Source organism: Plectropomus leopardus, chromosome 15 (assembly GCF_026936395.1).
Source record: "Plectropomus leopardus strain MGB_pleo_1.0 chromosome 15, ASM2693639v1, whole genome shotgun sequence".
Taxonomy (NCBI): Eukaryota; Metazoa; Chordata; class Actinopteri; order Perciformes; family Serranidae; genus Plectropomus; species Plectropomus leopardus.
In genome coordinates, this window is record NC_142190.1 from 8,429,909 (window position 1) to 8,456,053 (window position 26,145).

The 26,145-nt window shown below is 39.7% G+C and overlaps 2 protein-coding genes across 5 annotated transcripts in view; one reads left to right on the forward strand and one right to left on the reverse strand.

Annotated features, from left to right (window-relative positions):
• arhgef12b (Rho guanine nucleotide exchange factor 12b) overlaps window positions 1-4,914 on the reverse strand; it is a 36,949-nt gene extending 32,035 nt beyond the window's left edge. The window contains exon 1 of the mRNA XM_088088255.1: window positions 4,241-4,914. Within this exon, the coding sequence (XP_087944381.1) occupies window positions 4,241-4,272 (32 nt within the window). The 5' untranslated portion in view covers window positions 4,273-4,914. The remainder of the gene's footprint in view (window positions 1-4,240) is intronic.
• Window positions 4,915-5,787: 873 nt separating this feature from the next.
• Window positions 5,788-25,605, forward strand: emsy (EMSY transcriptional repressor, BRCA2 interacting). 4 transcript variants are annotated; one of them, XM_088088801.1, is made up of 21 exons: window positions 5,788-6,019; window positions 7,452-7,560; window positions 7,724-7,823; window positions 7,935-8,009; window positions 8,413-8,588; window positions 8,675-8,830; window positions 10,558-10,817; window positions 10,907-11,141; window positions 11,491-11,709; window positions 12,350-12,499; window positions 12,595-12,768; window positions 12,854-12,990; window positions 13,787-13,825; window positions 14,373-14,546; window positions 17,917-18,115; window positions 18,321-18,488; window positions 19,032-19,187; window positions 19,479-19,648; window positions 20,960-21,520; window positions 22,916-23,320; window positions 24,554-25,605. In XM_088088801.1, the coding sequence occupies exons 2-21, from the start codon at window positions 7,455-7,457 to the stop codon at window positions 24,734-24,736; spliced, it is 3,843 nt and encodes a 1,280-aa protein (XP_087944927.1). In that variant the 5' UTR covers window positions 5,788-6,019; window positions 7,452-7,454; the 3' UTR covers window positions 24,737-25,605. The 4 variants fall into 4 exon arrangements, with proteins under 4 accessions (XP_087944927.1, XP_087944929.1, XP_087944928.1 ...); XM_088088803.1 differs by having other exon boundaries at window positions 24,566-25,605; XM_088088802.1 differs by having other exon boundaries at window positions 22,919-23,320.
• The last annotated feature ends 540 nt before the right edge of the window (window positions 25,606-26,145 follow it).

Consider the following 26,145-nt stretch of genomic DNA (forward strand, 5'->3'; position numbering starts at 1 on the left):
ATGTATGACTGACAAACTGTTATATAATTCTACTGTTCTCTTTTGTCTTGGTTAATCTGTTGGCTTGTGTCAAATCTGTCTGATTCTCTCACTGCTTGTGTTTGTTGTACTTATTTTTAGCAATGATGTCGTATTCCCAGATCTCAGCAATTATTTTGGTAAGCACAATATTAACAGAACCGATAAAAGCAATAGTGAGAGCTGCTAAAATGGAACCGAAGTTAGTTAGACATTAGTTTTCCTTAAAAGGCCTAAAAGCCAACTGCTTCTACCCAGCATCCAGGAGACTGTGCCGAGCCTTAAGTTACTTCTGCTAGTGAAAGAACTGTGAGCCCAACAAGCCCAACACAGTGATCTACAGTAAAGAGGGTGGTTTTGGTCCATCCCTCGAGGCCAGGCAGACAAGAGAACATGTGCCATGCTGGGGGTTGTCACATCCAGACAGTAAAATATCACAAATGTTAGGAGAAACCTAGCAGGCTGCTCAAACTGAATTCTTCTCACTGAGAAACCCTTGAACAACATCCAAGAAGTGACCTAACCACTGCTGGAGTTGGCGCAAATGTTGCCTGGCAACCGAACCTTTTTTTTTTTGAGGTACGGGCTTCAACTGTAGTGGAAAGAACTGTACTTAAAGGGATACTTTGCAGATCCGTCTTAAGATCTCCCTGCTCATCTCCCAGCTCAAATCTGCTGGATGATGCAAAACTTGTCCCTGAGGTTGTTGCTTGAACTACAGATTGTACTTCCGGATTATAGGACACAAAAAGTATAGAGGCAGATCGAGAGAGACCCCCCCTCAAACTAGGATCAAACGATAAAATAGCCAGTAGGCGGATTTCCATTACAGATTTGCGCAAAACTTAATATTTACGAAATGTAAGAAACTGCAAGATGACTGTGTTTCCACTGAGTGATGTTATGTAACATCTCCTCTTGCAATAACAATCCTGGAAGCATGGCATGTTCAAAACATTAGCAGGTTTTTTTCTATTGCAGCCAACACACGGGTCGTCCTTATTTCCAATCGAAGAATATGTAGCCGGGTTATGTGAGCGATAATGTAAAGGCAAGCTCCTTATAAGTAGGATAGGGCCAAGTGATATTCCACAATTTCACAGAGGCATTATGAATTCAAAACTTCTGCATGATCTGCTCGACTTTTAGAGAGTTAGGCGATGCAATAACACCTCTTGTAGTACCCGCTGCATCATGCTCAAGAAAAACAAGCAGAGCTGATCAAACATGAACCCTAACTGCATTGCCTATTTCTCGCCTAATACTGTCACTATATCCAAGAGACAGATGGCCTGTGAAAAAAATCAGATTCCTCTGCGGACTACATTTCCTTGTTGCGTTACTAATGGCTATACTGAACGTGAACGAAAACACCCAATCAGAGCGGGAGAGTCTATTACAGCTGTCAATCATCACAACCACTGCTCGTGACCTGCAGTCAGATTTTTAAACCAGGCAGCATTTAGCAAATATCAATCAAGATTCTGTTACTGTATTGCCTATTTCTCATCAGAAATGTTTTCAGGAAGAAAATTTACTGTAGTGTTAGCTGTAAAATGAGAAAGTTTGAGACCCTGCCACAATGTTGGAAACAGTCAAATGAAGCACTAAGCAATGCCCATCAGCTGTCTCAAATTTTCTCATTTTACAACAAAACAGTGATGGAGTAAAATGTGTAAGTTTTACCTCTGAGAGGAGCAAAACTATCATGTTGCATTAAATGGAAATACATTTATTTGTTCATATATTTCATATTTCATATATATATATATATATTACTAAATCTGTTTAAATATATTTATAGATGGGTTTTTTTTCAGCTTATTCAATTTTTATTTCTATATTTATTTTCATATAATATTAGTTTATATTTAACCCTTTATTTTCCCTGTTGCATTTACTTTCTCAATGTATTCTTTTAATTATTTCTCTAGATATTTCCACTTATTTTATTTACTTATTTATTCCTCTTTATATTTCCACATTTATTTCTTAATCTTTTGCAGCTTTTTACTTTTTATGGCACTCATATGACTCCACTTAATGTTTCCTGTTTTAAAATCTTACAAATAAAACAGTCATATGCCATGTGATAATAAATGTAGAAAATCTGAGGTGCACAACACTTCACATATATCTGTGAAATCCATTTCAGGGTAGCTTTTCCCTTTAAGTCCATCCTTTGGTGTGTGTCATGCTTTCCACTTCCAAGGTCTGTTTTAACTGTATATGGTCTTTATGTGGAATTTGTGATGGAAACATCACAGAGAATCAAGACTACACGAAAAGAGGCCCGGTCTTGTTAAAAAAGCAGAGCAGCGGCTCGGTCCTCTCTGCAGGCTGAAGGTCAAGAAATCAAATGACTTTGTTTGACTTTCCGAGGCAGTCATGTGTGCCTTTGTTTTGGCATTTCCTCAGAGGAAACTCCTGATTACTGAGTGTAAAAATACACAAGTGACTTATGTGGGGCGGAATCTGAAAAGCTCAAAGTCAACCATTAACATTTAGAAAACAATTTACCTCATATGGTTTGATCAGAAATGCATCAGGTTAGTAGCAACAAACTCCAGTGCTGCGAGACTTTATCAGGTACTTAATTCACTGGCAAGAACCAGGCAAAAAAATAAATATCTCCTCACATCAGCATGATCATATAATCAACTTGTACTGACATCAGTGAAATGTAACAAAGTGCATTCACTCAAGTAATTTTTTTTCATGCCACTTTATATTTTCACTCCAATACATTTCAGAGGGAAATATTGTACTTTTGACTTCACTTTTGTTTTCAGCTTTTGTTACTTTGCAAATTAAAATATTTGCATAAAAAACATTAAAGCTTACAAAAATGTCTTTTTTTTAATTAATTAAATCACCAAACAGATTATAAAAGTACTGCTGCCACAATTAGTTGATTCACAGAAACCTGCCAAGTATTGTTCTGGTGTGTGTTTTTTCTACTTTTTTATGATTTAGAGTTTTTTTTTTCTTCTTTTGTTTTTATAAGTTTAAGTTATGGGTTGTTTTTTTTCTAAGTTTTTAAAAATATTTTTGAGTTTTGGGGTGTTTGTTCTTTCTCCCCAAATAATTTTTAGATTTTTGTGTTTTTCTAAGATTTGTCTGCATTGTATTGTATACTTTTAATACTTTAAGTACACTTTCCTGATTATACTTAATTTTCAATGCAGGACTTTTACTTGTAACAGAGTGTTTTCACAGGATGGTATTATTACTTAAGGATCTGAATACTTCCACCACTGATTGACATGTATAAGATATTGTGACTTTTAACTTTGTGGGTGATGCTGCAGTCAGTTGCGAGGAGTCAGTGAGACTCTGGTATTAACCCTGCAGACAATCACAGATATCATGTGACTGTGAAACATATGGAGGTATCCAAGAGTCTGCTGAACCCCCGTAGGACCCTCTCTGAGACTGTTTCACTATAGAAACACTTAGGTACATGTTTACACAGAGATATTTCAATCAGTAAAGCCAGACAACAAGGAAATTGTCTCAGACTCTGGTGATGCACTTGTCCTGGAGGTTATGAACACAAAAATGTGCACCTCTGATGTAAAATGTATCTTTTAAGGGCCACAAGTAAAGAATGAATCACTCCAGGAAAATACCCCCTGCTGGACAGAAAGGGGAGCTTGTCATTAATGGGGGGGAAAGGGGAAAAACCGAACCCCATTCTGTTCGTTTATGGTGTTTACATAGGGGACACTTTAACGTTCTTCGTCGAGAAATCTGTAAATTTACACTTTCCATGAGTTTTTCGAATAAACATATAAGTAAGACGATAACTTAAAGTGCTCACAAAAACTATCAAAGGATTGTTTTGAGTTCGGCTTGCATCCAGCACATCAAGCACCAACTTATCTTTAAAAATTTATAGCATATCAATCCTTGCGGCCATGGTCTCCCACCACAGTGCGACGTTGTCTACTCATTTGATTGCCGAATTTACCAGAACACCGAACTTAATGGTAAAATATCTTCAGTTTCGTTATGCTTGTTGTGTATATTTTCAAACAACTAAGATAACATTAAAATGGTATATTTTTAAATAAAGTTTGGCGTGCAGCTGTTAGTCGTCTTTCCATTCGTAAACCGATTCAAAAACACATTTGAACTTGGTAACTCTTGAGCAAATATGTTGTATTCAAAACGCAAGGACAAAAAGAGAAAAAAATGAGAAAAATAGCATTTAGCCTACCTGTCAGTGAGAGTTGACTGTGTGCCACTCATTGGGGCTTCCCTTGCGAGTTTCCGACGACTTCACCCAAATAACATTTTCATGATAACGTCTGACATTTATTTAATAAAACTGCTTCTTATTTTGTCTCCTCGGCGTCCGTCCATATCCAGAAGCGTCGACGAGTCGTTATTTCCAGCATAGAGTTAAAAACTTCGTTATTCTACTGGGAGTGCTGGCTGAAAACCCCCAAAGTTAAAGTCATATACTTATTCCCAAAAATCCAGAGTTGCAGGAAATAAAGAAAAATGCTACTTTTTTCCCTCTGGGGTGTGAATGTGTTTCATTAGACAGCCGCTGTCTGCATCAGCAGGGACATCTGGAAAACCGTCAATCCTGCTCACAACTTGCTGTGAATGTTTGCCCAACCTTCCCACACTACCTCTAAGTCCAAGTTGAGGGTATCCCTATTTTTCCTTATGATATATTTCCATGATGATGGTACTCCAGCCTATTTCTGATTATCCGGGGAAGAGTTACGTCAAAGTTTGACTGCTAAATCCAAAATGAACGTCCACCGCGCTGAGTTTCTGTCTATAGCATCCTCCTCCAGGTCCCTTCACTTTAATCCTCGCTAAACTGGCACGACAGCCTGAAGTTTTTTGCTCCACAGTGTTATGCAAATGCAGAAAAAAGGAAACGCTATGCCCCCCCTTCTCCAAAAGAGTCAAAAAGAGGAGAAAAACCCACCTTCCATCCCGATGCGTTCAGGAGCTCCTCGTATTTCGCTAAACTGTCAGATTTAAAAGCGATTATGTGGTTTTATTTGACTTTTACTCACAATTAAACCATGTTGGAAAGTAAGTAAGTACATTTAGTAAGTACTATACTTCAGTACAATTTTGCGGTACTTGCTCTTTCCGTTTCCAGTGATTTCATACTCATGTCCCTCTTTCCACAGGTCATACAACTGCTGAACACTTTGTTGTCTGTATACAAACAAAATATTATTCCCTGTTTAGTCGTATTTATCAGGCATTTAAACTGTTTAATTCAGGCACTTGATTGCACTTCATAAGTATTGCGCTTTATTTTCTATTGCACTTGTCTCTTTTTAACTTAACCACTGCTCTGCCAGGTGCAACATTGATGCATCAATAATTATAATCCACTAACATAATACACTACATATTATTCTTAACCCTTATGCAAAGTGGCAAAATTTCTTTCTTTTTTAAAATTTAAATAAAAATGGGTAGAAGGCAATGGGTAACAAAAGAAGAGATTTATCAAGCTGCTGCAAAAATTACAAGAAAATTGCCAGAAAATAAATAAATAAATAAATAAATAAAAATAATAACTGAAACAAACAAATAATGAAAAATAGTGTATATAAATATGTACCTATGATAATTACTATTACATTCAAAATGATTATCATTATTACTATTATTATTATTAGTAGTAGTAGGAAAAAGTATTTTTATATAAAGTATTTAATCAGTCTGTCTGTAGGTGGCAGCACTGCGCCTGTGGATTAGAGGCATCTACTATCCCGGTAAATCACACGAAGAAGAAGTCCATCCATCCACAGGCCAGCCGCAGCTAGCAAACAACGTAAACACAGGAACATCTCTGGGTGAATCGAGTCATTTCAGCAATAAAGCTTTTGTTTTCTTTGTTGCAGTTTATTGGAGAATAGCTACATGATGTGGTAGTTTAGCTAAAAGTCTTCTGATCAGCCATGTCTGTTTGGATTTCGGAATAACCAAGGCCTTGGAGTTGCCCTGCTAACGGACGGTAAGACACTGATTTGGCTCACAGCTAACCAGCTAAGCTAACGTCTGTTGCAAAGGTTTTCAAGAAACGCTGAACCAAAATATAATGTCACCCGACCTGCCAAGAACTAACGCATTATATTGAATGTTTTGCTAGTGTGTTTTGGCGTTATTATATATTAATGCATGTGAGGGACCGCTTGATGAAAGCGTAGACCCCAGTACGTGTTCCGTTTCCCGTTGTGTTGACAGAATTTGACCCAGAAAATGGAGCAGCTACATGTTTCTATGCTTGTACATAAATTTCAGAATCTGGTAGCAGGAAAACTTACATATTTTTAGTTAGTAGGGTCTTCTGAAACGTTCGGCACATAAATTGCTCTGTAAAGTGCATTTGAATTACACAGAGTCACCATTTTTTTGTATGTGATTGGCCTTGTACGCCCACTGTGTTTAGTAGCTACAGTTACTGAGATGCCCAGTGGTGGGCGGTACTGGTCAGTGTAAACATAAAGTTAATACTTAATTATAACATACGGGAGCCTGGTGAATTATATTCTGTCACGGACTTTGTCCCATCCTAGCTAAGTTGTGCCATTAAATAGGCTAAAATAAAACAGCTGGATTTGTTAATGGAGTTTGGCATAATCTTAAAGTCTGGTTACACACTGTATTTTTATAATTTTTACTCACTTCCATGTAAAGTCCAAACACTGAATCGATCTATGAAATATTGTCTGTGTAGCTTTTAGAAACAAGTAACCTAACAGAGATGGATTTTTTGTCGGCTGTTATAAATGAAGTTATTGAATCGTTCAGCTTATTAGTTCATTTCTAACGGTTTACCAAAGTCACCATGACCCTGTTTGACAATTCAAAACTGAACAATGTTGTAATCCCAAAATAAAAACTAGTATAACATATGTGGTACTAAAACCTTAATTGTTTGCAGACCTCCTCTGCTCACATCGCCCACCTAACATCTCAGCAGGACACCTTTTGACCTTTATTCCAGTTTTACATAAAAGCTGCTTGACTTTAGGTTTGCTAATTAGCAGTGATTACTCACAGCAGTTCCTCTGGGAAAAAAATCTTTGTAGGAAATATTTCATTCAATGAAACTTGAATACACTAAATCAAAATGCATCAAGGAAGTTCTTTCAGAGAACAAAATATAGCTCACACTGGGTTTATTCCACTCAACATACACTGAGTGATTATTTACATTTGTTTAGTATATTGGTATGAACTTATGAAATCATTTCTATATCAGCACATTTACCATAAACAAATGGCACAAAATAGAAGCAGTTTTTGTATTAAAAAAGAATGAATGAATTACTCTACTGTTGTCAAGAGCTGTCAATGTCTCTCATTCTTGGGTATATGAAATGTTTGATGTTTACAAAAAAAAGTTGTCTAATTTGGCATTATTTCGTCTCCTCTCCACTTAGCCCATGATTCAGCTGGAGAAACCAGTGCTGACTGGTACCATGCCTGTGGTATGGCCCACCATTCTTGACCTGGGCAGGGATGAGTGCAAAAGAATTCTCCGTAAACTGGGTAAGACCATGCAAAACAAAATATATATGGACATCCATCAATGTAAAAAGCATTTTTACACACTTTGTTTATGCATCTAAATTGGGGCAAGAATCTAAACCAGAACACAAATTTCATATTTGTGTTTATCTGATTCTTTTTTATGTTGATTTCTGTTTCCCAGAGCTGGAGGCTTATGCGGGGGTTATCAGTGCCCTGCGAGCCCAAGGAGACCTGACAAAGGACAAGAAGGATCTCCTTGGAGAACTCACTAAAATCCTTGGGTAACTGTTTCCTACATATTCTGAAACTTTGTGATTGAGAGAAGCAATTTCTCCAGTGTTTGCCTTATTTAAAATGTGCCATATCATTTTGTCCTCCTGCCGTCCTCTCAGTATCTCAACAGAGCGCCATCGTGCAGAAGTGCGCAGGGCTGTCAATGATGAACGCCTCACCACTATTGCATATCAGTAAGTGTATATCTGGCCATGCAGGAGTGCATTCTGTCATGTGCATTACTTTATGCATCATGTGGGGTAACATAGGAAGTTAGCGCAAGTAATTTGTTAATTTCTATCTATCGATTACTGATTTCCAGAGTGTTCAGAAATTAATAGAAAGAAGGAGATCAAACATTATTTTCTAAAGTCATGCTTCTCAATACTGTGGCGATCATTTAAATATATGTGACTTGAAGAAATTGGGATAAAGCATCATAACACACGGGTGCAGTGCTTTAAGTTTGCATGCTTAAACATTTGTGGATTTTTACTCTAAACTTGCCAAAAAAAAATTATGCTTACAACTGTAAACCAGGAATTGTAGTTTCAAAACAGCGTTTAAGTATTGAATGGTTCATGGCGTCTTTTTCAGCATGTCCGGTCCTAACAGCTCATCCGAATGGTCCATTGAAGGACGCCGGCTTGTCCCCTTGATGCCGAGGCTGGTCCCTCAGACAGCCTTTACTGTAACTGCTAATGCTGTGGCCAGTGCCACAGCCAATCAGAACGCCTCCCTTCTGTTGCCGGCCGAAACGGGGAACAAAGAAGGTGGGCCTGCATCACTTTGTATTTCACTGAGGGTGTTTTAAACAAATCAGATGTTGAATGATATTTTTTAATTGTCTCCCCTGCAGTGGTTGTATGTTACTCCTACACAAGCACCACCTGCACCTCCACCAGCGCTACAGCGACCAGCGGCACCATAGGAGCGACTGTGAAATCACCACGACCACCAAGCCCTTCGTCCAACGTGGTGGTGCTGCCCAGCGGGAGCACGGTCTACGTAAAAAGTGAGTGTCAGCATCATCAGATCAATCTAAAATTTTGCCCAGGCATTTTAACAAGTGCACTGAGCAGCCTAAGGGGGGCGCTACAAGTCTTGTTTACTGATTATTAACATCTGTCTTGTGTAAAGAACAGACAGAAAACTCTTATGCCTTGATGGAAACTCGCCCTCTCTGCAGTGTTTTGCTCGAGCTTGCCGCAGGACAGATGATTCAGAAATTCTCTGCACAGTGCAGACTTTATACTGGCTGGGATTTAAATTTCCTAAACACAGCATCTCTAAGGATCCCTTGGATTGGAATTGACAATTCCACAAGCATCTGCTGCCAATGTGAATGTGCATGTTAAACAGCTGGTATGAGCAGAGTCTAACAGGCTGATTTAGGAAGGGAATTATTAATGCGTCTGCACATAACTGACATATTTTGTTAACAGTTGCATTTGGGAGATTTTCTCATTCATAGAACAGTGTAGGAACTTGAAAATCAGGATTTTGTCATGGAGATACTTTAAAATCTCCTTTTTTACCTTTGATTTTACTTCATAAACTTTGCCGCTGTTATTTATTCACGCACTACACTATTATTATTCCAGTAATTTTACTTCCCTTCATTCACTTGGCTCTTGGTATTGACAGCATATGCCACACGGAGGCTGCTCGGAGAGCAGAGGGAAAGTGGGCAGGGGAGGAGTAGAGTTTTTAAATGAAACGCACCTGTCCTTGTTCACTCTCAGCCCAAACCATCATGGATCGATGGCATGTTGTAAGCTTAGCTCTATTCTGCCTTTTACAAATCCTCCAAAATACCCGGTGAGTCATTTCAATGAGGTTGGTTGCTGATTTATAAATTTCTGTAACCATGACAATCGTAAATGCTAGGTTTATGACATCTTGCAAGACAGCATTTTCTTAATGCATTTACAGATAATGCTGGGAAAAAAGAAATCACACAAGCTAAGCAGTACAAAAGTAAATATAAACTACAATTAGTTATATTTTTCAGCAAAATATGTAGCTATCAATGGCATTTTCAGTTTCTTTACAGACCTATACGATACGTCAGAAGAACTGAAAAGCATGTCAAACACTGAATGTATTTGATTGTATTTGTATTTATTATTTTATTTATACTCATGTTTATTAATTTTTCCTTCAGTTGTAAAAAACTTTTTTACAAACATTTCTGCCACCCAACTATGGATGTATTTTCTTGCATCAAAAGTATAATGACAATGCATTGTGGGTGATATAAACCAATGGAGTGACCATAGTTTACTCACTTCCTCAGCTCTGTGTGTCAGTCTCAAGTTCACTTCAGTTTCTCAGACAAATAGAGTGGCACTTATGATGGTGGCGGGGAAAGTCAGCGAGGGCGTATTGACCAACTAATGAAATGCAGCCTCAGTTTGAATTTCACAGACACTCATGAATAGAAACAGAGTGGCAACGATTAATCAATTGAGTTGTTCTGATAATCAATTAATAGTTTAAGTCAATTTTCAAGCAAAAATGCCAAACATTTAGTGCTTCCATCTTTTTAAATCTGAGCATTTGCTGTTTTCCTTTGTCTTATAACATCACCTTGGGGCCTGGGAAATTGTCATTTTTTGCCATTTTCTGATGTTTTATAGAACAAACAATTAATTGACTAATCAAGAAAATTATTGGCAGTAGAACAACTTCTGCATGCCTGCAATACCCTGAATTTCCATCGTCTGTTTTTCCTTGCAGGTGTGAGCTGTTCTGACGAGGACGAAAAGCCTCGTAAGCGAAGGCGGACTAATTCCTCTAGCTCGTCACCGGTGATGCTGAAAGAGGTTTCCAAGGTGTCCCCACCGGTATCCAAGAACATTACAGTGCCAGTGAGCGGCAGCCCCAAGATGAGCAACATCATGCAGAGCATAGCCAACTCGCTGCCGCCCCATCTGTCCCCCGTTAAGATCACCTTCACCAAGCCCACCATCCAAACCACCAACACCACCACACAGAAGGTGAGTGTAGCGTCTTCACATGCTCTTATGGTTCCTCAACATGTCTCTACACGATAATTAAGAGTAAAAAAAATCTCGTCTTCATTCAGGTGATTATCGTGACAACTTCTCCCAGCTCCAACTTTGTGCCCAACATCCTGTCCAAGTCTCACGCTCACAACAACGCCGCTCTGTCCAAGCTGGTCTCCACCTCCATACTGACCACACCCACCCAGAAACAGACAGTGGTCTTCCCTGCGAGCACCAGCCCTTCCTCCAACACCATCGCAGTGACCACAGTGGTCTCCTCTACTCCTTCAACGGTCATGTCCACTGTCGCAACATGTAAGTCCGCCATCCGCACCAACATAAGTAATGTGTCCCAAATATGGAGCTTATAAATGCCTATTTATGATTCATATAGCAGCTCAGAGGAGAAAATGCTACAGTTTTCTAGAGCCAAAAGTGACGCCTTAATATCAAAATATATTCCGTTTACAATAATGTAAGTTGGCATAAAGCAACTAATTCTCACATATTGGAGGTTTGGATTTCTGGCATTGTAATTGAATTTTTATCATCTAATTGTGCTTGATGTACTCTAAAATCACTCCGCAAATGTTCTATCCAAACAGAACCACATGAAAAAAACAATCTCTTAATGACACATAAGTGCACATGTTCACTGTTGCAGGTGCAGCTTCAGCTGGAGTGAAGGTGGCTTCAGCCAGACTTCCTTCACCTAAGACCCTGGTGGGGTCACCGGCTCAGATTCTGGCCCAGTTTCCCAAACAGCAGTCACCCAAGCAGCTGCAACAGAGCTCGTCCATGGGAGCCTGTAGTGTGAGCCAGACCCAGACCACCAGCACCTCACCAGGCTCCAAGCCCACCATCCAGATCAAACAAGAGTCCGGTAAGCCTGCTTAACATCATCTATCAATATTTCTTTGTTTTCTCTTGAATTCATTTTGGTTGAAAGTTGTGGCTGAAGAACACATCAATTTACATTTCCAGTAAAAAAAACAAACTATAAAAAAGAAGTAATTTTGTGGAATTTAGAATTTATTTGTTTCTAAATACTTAAGTTCATAAACCATTTTATGACACATAAGGAAAATCCTCCCAAAAACAATGTAAACTGTATTTAGTGCTCACTTCCCAAGGCACTCACTGGTCACAGAAAAAAAAAAGAAATCTATTGAATGTCGCCAAAGAGAGTGGACCACCCGAAAAATGACAGCACATCAGTGCAAACAGACATCTGTGTTGTTGTTATTGAATTTCCATCAGCACACAATTTTTTTCATTCTTTCGGGCATGCTATTTTCTTTAAAGCCACTAAATAGAAAACTTTATCTGAGACCACAAAATGCCTAGAAAGATGAGTACTACGTACAACTTACGTTGTTTTTGGATGAACTATTCTTTTAAAACCAAAATTGATCCTCGATGAACCAGCCTTTTAGAACACACATATCATTGCTGATTATCTGTCTGAATAAAGTTCTTGCAGAAAAATAACTGTGTTTTTTCCTTTGTGTGTGCGTGCACAGGGGTCAAGATAATCACTCAGCAGGTTCAGCCCAGTAAAATCCTGCCCAAGCCCTCATCGGTGGCTTTGTCCAGCAGCAGCTCGTCCCCCATCATGGTCGTCAGTAGCAACGGAGCCATCATGACCACTAAACTGGTCACTCAGCCCACAGGTGAGCAAAGCAAACCTCTGCTGTACTCAACAAAGTACTGAGGCTCGATACCCAGAGACCTAGTTATTAAATAGCAACATTATTTTTGCATGCAGCTACCCAGACCACATATACGAGACCCACTGTTAGCCCCAGCCTCGGCGCCAGAATATCAGCCTCCAGTGGTGGCACCACCTATGTTAAGACCACCAGTGGCAGCATCATCACAGTGGTACCAAAGTCTCTGGCCACTCTGGGTGGGAAGATCATCAGCAGTAACATTGTCTCCGGTGAGTCAAGAAAGAGAGAAGGATATTCCTGTGATTTTTTTTCACAGGTATGCTTTGATAAAATCTTGTCTTCCCTTTGCAACAGGCACAACGACGAAGATCACCACAATCCCCATGACCTCCAAGCCAAATGTCATCGTGGTTCAGAAAACCACAGGAAAAGGGGCAACAATCCAAGGACTACCTGGCAAGAACGTGGTCACCACACTTTTAAATGCTGGGGTCAGTCAAACAACTCTTATCGATTTTGATAAAGAATGTGGCAAATGACCTAACAAATTGTGTCATTTTTAATGGACTATGTTTGAGAGAAAATTAATTGGCCACTATTTTTAATTTTGAATATTTGTTGAAGTTATTTGTCAATTTTTACCTCATTCTAGCTTCACAAAAGGTGAATATTTTCTAGTTTTCTTACTCTTCTGTGATATTTAACTTAATATTTACATAATTTAAAACTTTTGGTTTTGGGCTGTTGGTCAGATAAAACAAGACAACATCAACATGGGCTCTGGGCACAACAATCAAACAATTAATCAATGAAATTATCAGAAGATTAATACAGGGTTCCTGCTTCCTACAGCTCGCAGGACTGAAGAGTTTTTTTTTAATGCCATTCAGAATTAAATTAAAGACCACTTTTACAAAAACAAAACAAAAAAGAAAAGAAAAAAACATGAAAGTGATGTGCAATTAGCATTTTGTTTTTTAGATTTTACAATGCAAAGTCAGAAAAAACACTTCATATAATCCTTTTTCCCATGTTTTACCATTTTTAAGACGCTGAAAAGATTGATGTAAGAAATTACAATAGCACTAAAGGCCTTACTTCTAAATGAACAAATTCAATGCCTTTTAACACTTTTAGAATTAACAGTGTGAATGGTTTTAAATTAAATATTCTTTCAAATTATTCTGATGACATCAATGTTTGTAGACATTTTTGAAAAACAAGTGGTGCACTTGGTGTTGATTTGTCTCACTGTTGTGACACTGTCTTCTTTGATAAAACCACTAGGTGTCGCCAAAGATAGAAACCTTCAAATCCTACTCAAAGGTCCTCTAAACATTTTATTACATTTCCTGAATTCAAGGTTTTAAATGTGTTAAATACAGTAGTATGTTGTAGTATGTAGTAGTATGTCAACATTTCTAGAAACATGCTTTTTTTTGCTTTCTGGTGAAGAATTAGATGTGTAGATTGATAGCTCTGATATCTTTTTGTTATGTTAATATGAACCAACAGCCAGCTTTTGGTTTGCTTAGCTAAGCACAGAGACTGAAAATGGGGGGAAACAGTTTGCCTGGCTCTGTCAAAATGTTCAACTTTTGTTTTAAATTAGGTTTCTAATGTTTTTAAATTATATAGTTATTTTAGTGAAGTGCAGCATCTGAAGAGAAACTGTCTTCGCATAGTCATACATTTAAATTTGCTATGATTTGTGCTGGTCATACAGCCTCAAACTCAGCATGTGTAGACCTGGAGTCACTCTGTTGCACATGAGTATTTTAATTTGACAGTATCTCCTGTACATCACTGGGGTTTATCTAGTGATGCTGCCATTTACGGTTAGATATGTTGTAGTAAACTGTGTGTTTTACAGGGCGAGAAGGCCCTGCAGGCTGTTCAGGGGACAAAGCCAGCGATCATCACCGCCTCCAGACCCATTACAAAGATGATCGTCACCCAGCCCAAAGGCATGAGCTCCGGATCCCAGTCCACCGCCACCAAGATCATCCCAACCAAGATCGTCTACGGCCAGCAGGGCAAGACACAGGTGAGACAACACCAGCTAGTCAAATGTTTCTATTTATTTTTCCACTTCTTTTCTTTCCTTTGTTTATAATAACAGTCCCTGTTGATCTTGTAATTACTGAAGTGGTTTCCAACGATCTACGGCTCTAAAATATTCCATTTACAACTGAGGGAATTTTCCATTCACAGTGGCTTTAAGGCTTGAAATTAAAATGTTGTCATCATTAGATTTTGGTTTACCACAGAACAATGAGGTTATCATGTGACTAACATCCCGTGGATATTCATATGACCTGCTGACTGACAAGTAACCACAGTGTATGTTTAAAAAAATGTCTGCTGTAAATATTTATGGGTTTGTGTCCATATAGCCTTTCTTCTGTGGCAGAAAAGTGCTGGCAGGGCACTGGGGCACACTTCATCCCAGAGCTGTACACTTTTTTGATTAAGCGCTGTGCATGGGTTTTGTTTCTATGACAACAGTATCTTGACATAGTGATGCGTTAACAGAGGGTTGACTACACAATTAACAACAAGCTTGCAACATTTACGGCCATAAGAGCACAATGATCACCAGCAACATGCAGTTTCCTGCCACCTGCTCCCACAAATGGGCTTTTCCACTTCTCTTCATAGTGATCGTTTCTGATTAAAATCATACAGCTGGAGGTAAATAATAGCACCACGACACCACAAATTTCTAGAAGGTTCTTATTTTCAACAAGCACTAAAAGCAGCCACACAAAAAAGCCGGAGTGTTCTTGATGAAAATTAATTTAAAAAATAAAAAGACAGTAAAAGGCAGTAGCACATATATTCTAAGCGACTGCATGCACCCACATAGACTCCTCTTTAGGAAAATTTTTAAAAAAGACTATAGTGCTCAGAAAAAAATGCTATGCAGACATAAGTCCTTATTCTTTTTAAGAAGGAGATGTTCACTCTCATCTTGGTTTAGTCAATTATCTCCTGCGATGGATATTTTCTCTAGAAGCTGGATATAGTAATTAAAGCACACAGTGTACACAAAAGAGGGAAATCCCCAATTCTTTATAACAACAAATATATACTGGGGCTTTCACACTGACCTTTCCTCTTCCTCCATTCACTTCCCTCCATTCAGGGGAAAAAAGAATTAAATGATATTGAGCCGGGCAGACTGACAGCAGTCTGAAGGCTGCTGCTGTTTCATGTTTGACAGCATTGCACAGCCTATCGATTAAATTTCAGACGTTTGATTAAATTGTTAACTACCAATTAATTGATCGTTGATTAATTATTAGACTCCTTAGCCAGCATTCTTTTTATTACCACTTGCGGGCAGCAGAACAAGCTGTAAGAACAATGCTGATACACAGAGCAACAGCAATGTGTCCAGTTGATGACAGCAAATAGAGAATGGATTACATGGACATTGTCACAAATATCTTGTGTATTCAATTAAATTTTATGTTTTAATGTATGTAATTTGTACTCCACAATCTCTCATCAGCACCATCACTTACTGTATAAGGTATAATGTATACTGAACAGTGAAACAGCAGCCACAGTAGGTGGTGTTCTGTTTTTTTCAGTTCCTGGGGATTTTGGGGGGATGTCTATTTTTTAAAATTTAGCAAGCCAATATTGTTTCTTTAGAAATTCATATATTTCTGACAAGTAACAAGAAACCCCTATGTAGGAATTGAAAGCATCAAGTAAATTTAAAAAGAAACGCCCACTGACAAGTGATGATTACCCCAGTCTTCCCCAATATTACTTTCAAAATCTTTTTGGGGAACTTGAATTTGAAACACAAGTATTCTGATATATTCTGAGAGGGTAAATTCCATCGTGCTAATTTTCAGGTGTTGCTTTTTCAGTAACATTATACAATTGAGATCGCAAGTGATGATGGAAAATAGGAACTATATAAACATCTGTTTGCTTTGTGATCATCAGAATGAGCGTCTTCTCAGAAAAAATATGTTTAAATGGTGCAACATTTTCATGTGCATGCTCAAAAATTATGTCATAGTTTCAATATCACCACTTCAGTCTAAATATAGCCTGAATGAACTTTCTGTTTTTAGCCATTAAGGGGAAATTGAGGTCAGTGAGTCAGCTGACAGCTCTGTACTACAGTTTACAGATACAGTACGTGCTGTATTCAACACCCACTGTGATGATCCGCTGTGCAGTTTCAATGAAACCACAAACTAGATCTGCGGCAAAAACTGTGAAAAGCACATCACATTTTAAGCCAGTTTCGGGACCCAAGTTTAACACTTTCCAGTGACGAAAACGGCACCTGTTTGCAAACATATGTTTTAAATTGTTGACTTACTGAACACAAAGTAGCAGACAAAAATGTGACTCAGTTACCGACACTGACAAACTGTCAATCTTTATTAATAATATAGTATCGATTTCCAACCAGAGTTGTTTGAGCTATTTCTGTAAGTTGTCAGAGAATATGTGGAAAGTTTCTGGACTAACTCAGCTAATTTTAGAGTATAAAAGTTATGATTTGATTGAAAAAGAAAAACAACATTTCTATTAAGTGGCTGGATAAACACACAAATATGGTTAAAAATTGTTGTGAAGCTGATTATTTATTGTTTATATTTATTGTCATGGTAAACAAACTGCCAGCTACAAAAAGCCGATCGCACGAGAATCAAATCCCACCAACCTGAGTGAGCTGTAATACCGTAGCTTTACTTGATGTCCCAGGACACAAAACAAAATTCTGATTTTTTTTTTCTATTACGAAATCAAATCAAAAATCAAATTCATAACCACATTTTCCTGCAACTATGCCAAATTCAACTTAAATTGAATTGTCGAAAAGTCCACTATTCTGTTGCTTTGTATTAGGGCTGTGCCCAACTCAGAAGTGTGCAAGTCAAATCTGATTTGACTTGCACAATACGAATACTCAACGATTTTGTTTGTTTTCTACATAAAGTTTCAGGGCCTGAACAGGCTCTGTGGGACATTCAGTGTGACAGTGGCATTCATGTCATATAGTAAATGAGCAAAGGGCGCTAAGAACTGGTCATAAATGTGCAACATTTTTGCCAACACTAGATATCAAATGAAAGCTGGAGACTGTATCAAATTAAGTTGCTGTTGGCGATAAATTGTGCACTTCAAAGCAGGTCTCTCCACTGTGCCGCAGCCTGCACGTCAGCGCAGCTCTCTGTTACAAAGAGTAGCATGAAAGTCAAGAGCGCTCACTCCACTGCAAAATCTGGGGACCAAAACATCCCCAGAAGTACACTGCAAAGCACACTTAGCTCAACTTGAGGCAATCTCAGTTGTCCGAGGGTCTACACCTGATGATTGTAGGGACAGCCCTACTTTATTAACATTTATAAAGACTGTATGTTCCTTTTGCTTCCTTCCAGGTTCTCATCAAGCCTAAGCCTGTCTTCCAGACAGCGGTAGTGAGCGAACAGACCAGGCAGCTGGTCACTGAGACGCTGCAGCAGGTGACCCGCTCAGTAGACATTGGGGGCCAGGGTCAGACCTCAGGCCAGGACGGGTCCACAAAGGACGAGCCAGGGGGTAGCTTAGCTGGCGAAGCTTCCCATGGCAGCACTCAAGGTATATTTCCTGTTCTCGTTTCCATAGAGACAAGAGACGATGAGGTCAGATAAATCAGCTGTTACTGCTCAACTCATCTGGATGTGTTTTGTGTAATTAGGCACATTAATGGTCATTAAAACTGCATTAGGCGAGAGTTTAACGTGAAAATAACCCTAACCTGATGCATATTTGTTATCCCCACTATTTTCCCGTCTATCCTCAGAACCTCAACCTGTAGTGCATGTGGTGTCCTCCAGAGAGCAGGATTGGACAGAGCAGGAAATATCAGTGGAGTCTAGCCCCACTATTATTTACCAGGAGGTGTCTGGTGGGGAATCCCAGTCTGCCACCTCAACCATCAAAGCATTACTGGAGCTGCAACAGACAACAGGTAAGTGTTTATGTCATGAAAAGGCTGCAGACGTAAACTGGAAAGATGGGATGCGAGTGGGAGGGGGGTTTTCACCTGTACATGTGCTGACTTATGAGAATCACCTAGCCTTTGCTATGACAGCTTAGCAAAACAGATTAATACTTTAAAGTCTACTATCAAACTAATGACCTTTCAGAGGAAGCTGACAATGAAAAAACACCAAAAACCCAGTAGCCCACAGTAATTATGTTTTTCACCCTGAGGCTTTGCTTTCACAATAAGCTCATTTGCCTGCAAACCTGTGGAGTCAGGTTGATGAGTAGACAGAAAGTGTTAAAGTTTCTCAGGGAATATTTTAGATTGATTGAACAGAGCTGTACTTGTAAAAAATCCACTGACATTCCCCAACTCTTGACTGTAAATTCCCAGAGGCAACAACCTGTGATGTAGTCCTTGAAACCAGAGCAGTCCAACAAATCAACTTATCAGCTCTGAGTTTCTTGTTTCAACAGTAATTGATGTCATTTACTTATTGGCCCTTCCCTAAACCCCTCCCGGCAGTGAAGGAGAAGGGAGAGGCCAAACCCAGACAGCACACCATCGACCTGAGCCAGATGGCCGTGCCCATCCAGCTGGCCCAGGAGAAGAAGCCTAGCCCTGAGTCCCCCAGGCCCTCCACCTCAGAGGCTGAGCCCAGCACTGACTACGTCACAGCAGGTGTGTTCATAAAAGTATAAGTAGCATAAAATAAAAATACTCAAGTACAAGTACATCAAAATTATATGTAAGTAAAGTACATAAATGATGAATGTACTTAATTACATTCCACCCATGAAATATATCCAGGTAGCTGGTAATTTCATTGGTACAAACTGAACTTAAAACTAAAAACTTCTGACACCAAAGCATGTAAACAAGTTCTCTTTTTGATTCTTTGACAGAAAAAAGCTGTGTTATGATTGTGTATACTTGCTTAGTCAATCCTCTTAAATAAAACTCATCTGACAGGTAAGGTCGGCAGCAGAGTGGGAGCACCCTCAGAAGATGACAACGTGGTCATGTCCTCCAGCCAGCAGCTGGGGAAGCCATACAAAATCAGCAGCCAGGTTACCATGGTAGCCAAACCGGCAGCTACCGTATCCTCTGCAGGCTCAGCAGCTACACACGTCAGCCACATGGTGAGAACACTTATCTGATACTCTGTATTGACAGAAACTTAAGTGGATTGAGAGCAGTCTTGGGAGTGAGCAGATATAGTGGATACTAGCCTCGTTTTGTATGTATGTATAATACTGAGTTAAATGGCCACATTTTCTCACTTCTCATGGTTTTTAGATTTATGTTCCCTGGGTTTGAGACCTCCAGGTCATTATAATGGAAGAGTGTGGAACTTTATTTGTGGTGCTCACAAACTCGAAAAATGCTTTTAAAAATTCTGTGAGCACCACAGACCATCATGGATAGACCACAGACCATGCTGCCAACAGCTTTCATAGAAACCATTTCTTTGGTTGAAAGTATTGTTTTTCTAATGTCACCTGGTCATAGAGACATCTGTGGACTACCACTACAGTAAGGCGAGAAACAGTGGGTAAGGGGAATTTGGGTGAAACAACCTTTAGGATACTGCTGTTTCTGATTACATATTTCTGTTTACATCTAAGACCACATTTTCAGAACAAAGCAAGAAAGAGTGGAAGTGAAAAACATCAATAAAGGTAAAAGTATAAAAAGTACCAACAATCAGAAAACAAAATCTGAAATCGACTCAATGCCAAAAATATATACAAGTTGCACACATCACAAGCAGCTTCTTGGTGAGTTGAGTATGGTCAAAATGTTCTTTGATTATGTCCACTATATCGCCCCATATTGCACAACAACAATTAGCTTGGTCCCTAAATCCAAGCCTTAAATATCTTAACAGTGCTACTGCTTGTGTTCTATATTAATAGTTACTCTCAGTATGCATTGGATTGCCCACAAAACATCACATCCTTTGACAGTAAGGAAGAAAATCAGGGTTTCCCACACATGCATTTATATATGTGGAGACCCACCATGATTAAAATGTTTGCCACCACAAACAGATTTTCTGTTTTTCCTATTGGAATATACATACCGTTCGATTATTTTTAGTACCACACTGTAGGAGTGCAAAGCACACTAAGGGCTGAGACGGAGCAGCACAAGGTCAGGCGCCAATAAAGCGAAACATAAACATTCATTCTATTGGGTCAAAAGGTTTGCTTTCACTCACAAACAGCTGCTTCTCTCTTCTGTCTGATCTGATAAGCTGTGTGTAATAGATCTTTCATTTGAAAGGGAAAAATAAAATAAAGCAGCAGTAGTAGTATGACTATGAGTAGACACCATTGTGTCTATATCATGTACAAGTTTTGACCCTGGTAAGCTCCATGGGAATGGGTTAAGTGTTATCCTCCTCTTTATAACATCCCTGATTAATCTTCTTTGTGACTGTGTTTCAGCCCTCTGACAGCCACAATAAAACTGAAACTGTTTTGGAGGTGGGCGAGCTGGAAGGCGACACCTTGGACCCTCAGACGGGCTTGTTTTACCGCTCCAGCCAACCAGCTACAGATCCCATGAAGCAAACCACCCACTCCGCAGCTGCTCAGCCGCCTCCCTCGAGCCAGGCAGAAGCCGAGCAGAGTCGGCACACCTCCGCTTCCACTCAGCCGCCACAACTGCATAGCAAACCTCAAATCAGCCAGCCTTCCTCATCCTCCACTGCCTTCCCCTCCACTCTTCCTCTGACAAAGAAACTCCCAAAACTACGAGAGCAGAGTCAGCCCAAACCTCAGGCCTTAACCCAGAGCCCCAAAGACAGACCCCTGACTGTTCCAGCCCAACCTGGGGCAAAGGTCCCGACCCCGGGCACACCAACTAAGCCCCTGTTGACGCCGCAGCTCCCCAAGCTTCAGCAAGCACCCACATCCCACCACAGACCCCTGCACACACCAATGTCCCACCCTCCTCCACTGCAGGCGCACCACCCTGTCAGCACTGAAAAGACTGCCTCCAGCCAGGTGAGTGATTTTTCAAAGCGCAGCCATGAGTAGGAACTAGACATTTCCAGGCTTTTGTTTGTTCAATTTTAGCACAAAGACGTATGAAGTCACGCCTTATTGGATTTACAAATGAAACGCCCTGAGGTAGAAATTCTTGGCCTAACTTCCGTCCTTCATCTAATTCAGTTTGTCTTAAGGTACCTGACAAGACCAGAACACTTTAAGGTGCTTGTATTTTTCCGATCTTCCTTATCGAATGCAATAAAACACTCTTTGTATTTACCAGCAACAACAAATTGATTTATAGTTGTGTTAACACTGGCTGCAGCTGCAGCTGCTGCTCTGTGTCACTGATTGAATTCTGACAGTGTTAGTCAAAATAACAAAGGACATTTGTTTTTGACATTTCGCTCAACCATTATTAAAAAGTACTGTGAATTTATCACGTAATAGACCTGTAGAATTAAGAATAATAATAATCAGCAATCATGACGATGGTGCCTTAGCTATGTCAACCAACTGGCTCCATTGAAATGATTGAGAGGGCTGCGTTTTTTCACACTGGGCTTAAGTTTGTCCGAACGCACCCTTGTCTGCCAACAGCTGGTAACCTACAAATCAAGTTTGCTTACTTTGTATCTCGTTTGCCTGTCTGTTCTGAAGGTCAGCATGCCAAATGCTGTGTGTTGTAGTAATTACCCTTGATCTGTGTCTTAATCTATCCTGTGTTGGGTATTTGAATTATAATGATCTGGGCCTGTGAAAAGTCATTGAATTTAATATTTAAAAGGCATAGGAACCCTGTAGTCAAACATGCCGTTCGTCCTTTTAACAATAAATGATGAAAAACACTAATATTATTTCTGACTACAAAAAGGATGATCATGGATGAATATAGATGACTGGATACAGTGTTGGAAGGAGGGCCCCATCAACAAGGCACATAAAGCCAAAAAGTTTGCCTTCTGGGACTGACCTTTCTTTATCGTTGGGCCCACAGAGCAATCGCACTAGAGATTTTGCCGGCCGATCGGTTATTGTGGCCAAACCAGCTACTTGCAGTTTAGTGCCTCACCCACTTTAATGAGGATAAAATGATTTAATTACACTGCTTTTCTAGACTTTTGAAATGTTATCCAACTGAGTTGATTAAATCCAGGTTGTAAAACGTGTCTTTTCGCCGGGGTCTGTGACACTCAGAAACATTTATCCAAGGATTTACACGTTTTCTCCTAGAGTAAGCTGATGGGAAAAAAGTCTTTTAGGCCCCATGGACCTGGAAGTTGTAGCTGCATGTTTTGGCCACAATGTCAACTTGGCTTTAAAGTCCAGCACACCTCCTGGGGGCTTGGGGATGCCTCTCTCATTTTCAGTTTCCTTTGCTTTTTCCCCATCCACATGTCTTCACTACAGCAGCCAATTATCACGCAGAGCGCCACTGTCACCAAAATCACCTTTGGCAGCTCCCACCATCCATCGCCTGTCTTCAGCAGCGGTGAGGCCACTGCCAAACTGATCCCTGAGTCCAGCTCGGGGCCCTCTGGAGACAAGCCCTCAGTGTCAGACATCCTGAAGATCTCCATGATGGAGGCGGAAATCGATCCGAGCACAGAGCCCATGGTGGTGGATTCCTCCAGCGACTGCGGCCCGCTGGGGAAAGCCCTGGAGGTCCAGGCCGTGTCAGGCACACTGGACTCGGGCCAGTTTATAAGCAGCTCTGGGGCCTCCATGCATCACTCCCACACAAAGCCCCAGCAGTTCAGCTGCATGCAGGGCCTCACAGCACAGAGGAGCAAAGAAGACCTAGAGGTCATTGAGGTGAGATATTTATTACAAAATAATGTCTGTAATAAATCACAGAGCTTGACGTACGGACAGGCTTGTCAGCATGTTTGTCATACATGAACCTCTTTATTAAAACATACTGATTCGTCAGTCATTGCTAACTATAATTATAATGGTAGACTACAGATAAATGACTGCACTGATAATATAGAGCGCAACAGATGGTTATGTTGTCATTAAAAAGTATCATTTTTTTTTAATGGGACAGTGTATCTTTAAACAAAGCAGGAATTGCAACTTTCAGGAGCAGTGTGTAAGATTCAGGGGGATTTAGTGGCATCAAGTGGTGAGGACTGCAGATTGCAACCAGCTGAAACGTCTCCTGGTTAGGATTCCTGAAAAACACTGAATAAAGCAGTTTTGGGGCTCCCAGAAGCTCACCCGGTAGAGCAGGTGCCCCATGTACAAAGGCTATGTCATTGCCACAACGGCCACAGGTTTGAATCCCAAATTGTCATCCATGTCATCCTCTCTCTCCCCCTTTAATGCTTGAACTGTCGTGTCACACAAAGGCAAAAAGCCCCCCAAGAAAATCATTGACAAAGACATTTTTAAAAAGGGGGAAAAAGCAGTTTCACATTACATATGAGTGTTTTTCTAATGCTGTTTGGTATGTTGGAGTAAGGCCACTACCCCAGCACCTGCAAATGTGTGCTCAGCTTTATTCTTTGATAACATAAGATCCAAATGCTTGGGTTTTTTTTTCTTTTTTTTACCAGGAGTTGAACTATCCACAGAGGTCTGTTCCTCTCCAAAATAGACCAGGAAATTTAAACCGGTTAAAATATTGAATAAAGCACATTTTAAAAAAAAAACAGCATTTTCTCAACATTCTAGGCAGGTGCAAACATGTTAATGGCCCTAACTTGGTTTATCTGTTCTGGGCTACTTTAGAGACATGGCGGCAAAACATGGCGATATCTGTAGACGAGGATCCCACTCATTATGTAGTTAGGAAACATACACCGATGATTCCTATTTTTTGGAGATTACAAACGAAAGAAAACACAATTATTATTATTATGATGATGATGATTATTATTATTATTATATATTCCATTTCTGCCAATATAACCCCCTAAATCCTGCACACTGGACCTTAACTTCATAGTGTGATACAGTGTATTTTAGTATTGACATCAGCCTGAAAAATTTTGTTACCTTACTGGAAACTAACTGAAACTGAAATGTGACTAACACATGCAGGTGATTCCTCAGTACTCTATCCTGCCGGACTCCAGCCAATCCAACGTGGTGGTGGAGCCCAGCGGCTTCCTGGAGATCACCAACTACACCAGCCAGCAGCTGGAGGAGGACAGCCCCATGGAGCAGGAGGTGGACAGCAGCAACGACGAGGCCACAGCAGCCAGCCCCCCAGACCAACCATAGACACTCCATGCTAGAGATACTGCTGGTTTGTGGCCTCAGACCCCGTGGACAAAGACTTTCTGTCAGTTTTTTTATAGTGCAGGAGCAAAAATGCTTTTTGTTTTTGTGTAAAATATTAATTTGTTTATAATAAGCCTTTTTTTCTTCCCCACAACTAATGGCACATATGGTTTTTATTGCCAGAGAGGAGCGCTGGATGTAAAATGTGGGAGTGAGGTGAAAGGATTAGTTTTAGTGCAGCCCCAGACACTTGGAATGCGGCCTTTCCAAACAAACTTTGCAAGACAGTTACACATTCATGAAATTGATTATTTGGGCATTTTGGCTCCGTACCCTGTGCCACTGTAAGTTCAGTAACATACAGCCTGATCAGACCACTGCAGGCCTGCATTTATGTTTAATGTCCAGAGTATTTCAAAAGACATGTTCTACAATTTTTGTACAAAGCGACTCGCCTGTTGATGGACATCTTCTATTGATGACGTGAAGGTTTTACCACCAGATGAACAGTATGTGCAGCTTTTCAACAGAAAGATCTCTTAAACGCTTATGGGACTTAAGTTTTCAGAAGAGAGAACAAAGCTGGAGCAGATTGAAATTGCTGCGTGGAACATAAACCAGAAAAAGAGTCCTAGAGGAAGGATAACATATGTGTTACTGTTCATTGTAACTGATGTAAAAAGAAAAAAAAGGATTAACAAATGTTTTTTGTAAGATATATTCTGGAGTTCAAAAAGTTGCTGTGAGAATTTCACTAAATATGGATTTGCTTCTGCATAGTGTGTTTAAACTATGCATTTCTTTTATACCTTTTCAAACTAGATAACTAGTTGGAAAAAAACATTACACAATAAATCCGCTGAGTAGAACTTGTCAGTTTATACTTTTCTTATTGATTACAAACAAAATAAGCTTTTGGATATAGTTGCAGTGTGATGCTGAGTTATTCAGAGAGACACATTTTTGTGTTAAATGCTTAAAGCCATAAGAAATACTCATACATTATTATAATAATAATTTGTGTCTGCAATTTTTCTGTTAAATTACATAGCTAAAATATCACTGACAATTATATTGACTCCTTTCCCGCTTTCAGAAAAATCTTTAAACTATAAATATGCAAAAAAATGTACTTAAAAGGTTTAACTGCTGATCACAAGATGAATCCAGTGTCTGCATTACACTTGTGTAAGTTGCCCACCAGACCATGATTAGCTTCTGATCTACTTTTGCTCTTCCATGTTTAACTCAGACTTAAGACCTTCTCCAACTAGACAAAAAAATCTACCGACATCCACTAACATCTGGCTCTCGTCTTTGAGGGGAGAGGCTACAACTGGCATTTACTCCTGAGTCAAATGACTTTGCAGTAGTTACAGGTATTCAGCTCTGATTGGCAGTAATGTAAA

Coding starts and splice junctions, on each gene's coding strand:
- emsy (XM_088088801.1), top strand. CDS start 7,455: ATGATTCAGCTGGAGAAACCAGTGCTGACTGGTACCATGCCTGTGGTA. Junction 7,824..7,934: donor GAACTCACTAAAATCCTTGG/GTAACTGTTTCC, acceptor CCGTCCTCTCAG/TATCTCAACAGAGCGCCATC. Junction 11,142..11,490: donor CATGTCCACTGTCGCAACAT/GTAAGTCCGCCA, acceptor TCACTGTTGCAG/GTGCAGCTTCAGCTGGAGTG.